Source organism: Octopus bimaculoides, chromosome 17 (assembly GCF_001194135.2).
Source record: "Octopus bimaculoides isolate UCB-OBI-ISO-001 chromosome 17, ASM119413v2, whole genome shotgun sequence".
NCBI lineage: Eukaryota > Metazoa > Mollusca > Cephalopoda > Octopoda > Octopodidae > Octopus > Octopus bimaculoides.
Window position 1 is genome coordinate 36,528,022 of NC_068997.1, and position 2,326 is coordinate 36,530,347.

At 34.0% G+C, this 2,326-nt stretch overlaps 1 protein-coding gene across 1 annotated transcript in view; it reads right to left on the reverse strand.

Annotated features, from left to right (window-relative positions):
• LOC106877076 (uncharacterized) overlaps positions 1–2,326 on the reverse strand; it is a 262,423-nt gene that overhangs the window by 196,152 nt on the left and 63,945 nt on the right. The window contains exon 5 of the mRNA XM_052973794.1: positions 961–1,160. Within this exon, the coding sequence (XP_052829754.1) occupies positions 961–1,160 (200 nt within the window). The remainder of the gene's footprint in view (positions 1–960; positions 1,161–2,326) is intronic.

A 2,326-nucleotide genomic window follows, 5' to 3' on the forward strand; every position in this document is an offset into this window, starting at 1 on the left:
AATGTATATCGGCTGAATGGACGTCAGTGATTGGTTGAAATTACAGAAATACGACAACTTTAGCATGGAATAACTTATGGATTTCTTTTTCTTTTTAAGAAGACTAAGAGAAAAAGATGTTTTATATGACACATTCTACCAGTGTTCCAAGTTTCAAAGTGTTTCGTTAATGAAAAATGTGGCCCCCGTTTTAAAAAAGATCCCAACTTTCTCTCATTCTTACTTCCTATTTCTGTTGTGCCTGTAATTCAAAGGGTCAGCCTTGTCACACTGTGTCACACTGAATATCCCCGAGAACTACATTAAGGGTACATGTGTCTGTGGAGTGCTCAGCCACATGCACATTAATTTCACGAGCAGGCAGTTCCGTTGATTGGAACAACTGGAACCTTCGACATCGTCAGCGACAAAGTGCCAACAATGATAACCATTGTAGAATGGTTATCACAAAACACATCTGAAAATGTTATAAGAATAAAAATTGACAATGTAATTTTTTCAAATATGTATCATAGTTTTCAATTGAACTATATATGCATGCATAAATGGATGTATGCTGAATGAAACAGAAAATGGAGCTAATTCTGGATTGAAGTGATTCTTTCTGTACGAAACATTGTTACAAGCAAACAATATTACAAATAAAACTTGTGTAGCTGAGATGTAATTTATATGTTCAGCATAACAAGTAGCAAAAAGAGGAGGAGGAGAGTATTGACGCAACACTATTGTGATAAAGCTATCATTAGAGAAAGAGATTTGCAAAGTTGTCTAATTTATGCAGTAACACATAAATAGCAAGCATTGTGAAATTCTCAAAATGAAATCTGACTTTATCAATATGCTATTGACGTTATCAAACTGGCTTTTAACATTTACATCAATTACATTCATTTAAACAGCCTTTTTGTTTAAACTACAACAGGAATGAATAACAAAAAAAAGAAGTCGAAAACATACCTTCAAGTTGTATATATTTTTCTCCACCATTCTTGTGCACAAAATCAAGCAGCTTTCCAAATTGTGGTTCAAATACCAAAGGCCAATGAGACCAAGCAGATATGTCCTCTAGTAAGGGGCAATTGTGCAATGTTGCAAGAACAGTTTCTTGGTTTTGGTAGCCTAATATTCCAACCTTGCCAAGGGTGCAATTCATTGATCTGAAACCACATGTAAAGTTATGATTATCATATCAGTCCATACTTTTCTTTAAAGTATGTGTGAGATGCAAAAAAATTGAAACAAGAATGTTGTGTGAAAACTTCTGTCATGAACCAGCCCTTTAGGTGTACTTGAACTCTGCTCTGTGCCTGATGAACATTCAAGTCCATTGACTGAGCTAGGAAAAGTTATAATCCTTGGCATTTATACTATTTAGTGCAGTAAACTGAACAGACTGTGAACTAAGAGCAAATCAAATCATGTGCAAGCCATAAACTCAATGAAATGTCAGACGCTTAAAGTCATTCTTTCATTCTGAATAGCTAAAAAGTGGGTATTATCTGACTTCAGATATTGTAGAATTTGTAGGAGAATATTTTTATATATAAAACAGTACAATCTGCGGAAATTAGTGATAGACTGTCTTGGTAATTATAGAGTACGGACAGTTTTAAAATAGAATAAACTGGTTTGAACTGTTTTAACTATTTATGTTTTAGTTTACTAAGATGAGTGACTTTAGTTGAAACCTTTTCCTCAACATGTTTAGCTAATAATCCCCCAGTCTGTCAAATAACAAAGAGCCTGGATATGATTTCCAAGAGAGTTGCAAACAAATGACACCATGTATATGAATGGTGAGGCTTTTGTTTACAATCAGTGCACATGCACACACACACACATATGCTTACATATATACATATACATGAAGAAGGCTGGAGTGTACACAGCCAAAATGTAGTGAAAACAACAAAAAGATGAGGACATCAGTCTGACTAATATAAACAGTATCTATAAATATAAAAATGAGAATGTGTGTCTGTCTGTCTGTGTGAATCCCTAAAACTCGAGAACTACGCAACCAATTTCATTCAAATTTTACACATGCCTTACTTAGGGTTCCAGTTGTGTTTTAGTCAAAAAAAAATTTTAACTTCTTCCAGAGTTCGAGCCCACAGCAACATAATATCTCCTCCACTATTTAAGTATTACGTGTAAAAGTGAAACAAAAACACTCATGTCAAATACTTTCACTTTAAAAATGAAACAATCACATTTCGATACTGTAATGACAGATACTTTCAGAGAGAGAGAGAAAGAGAGTAAGAGAGAAAGAGAGAAATAGAGAGAGAGAGAGAGATGTATATGTATACATATAGATGTA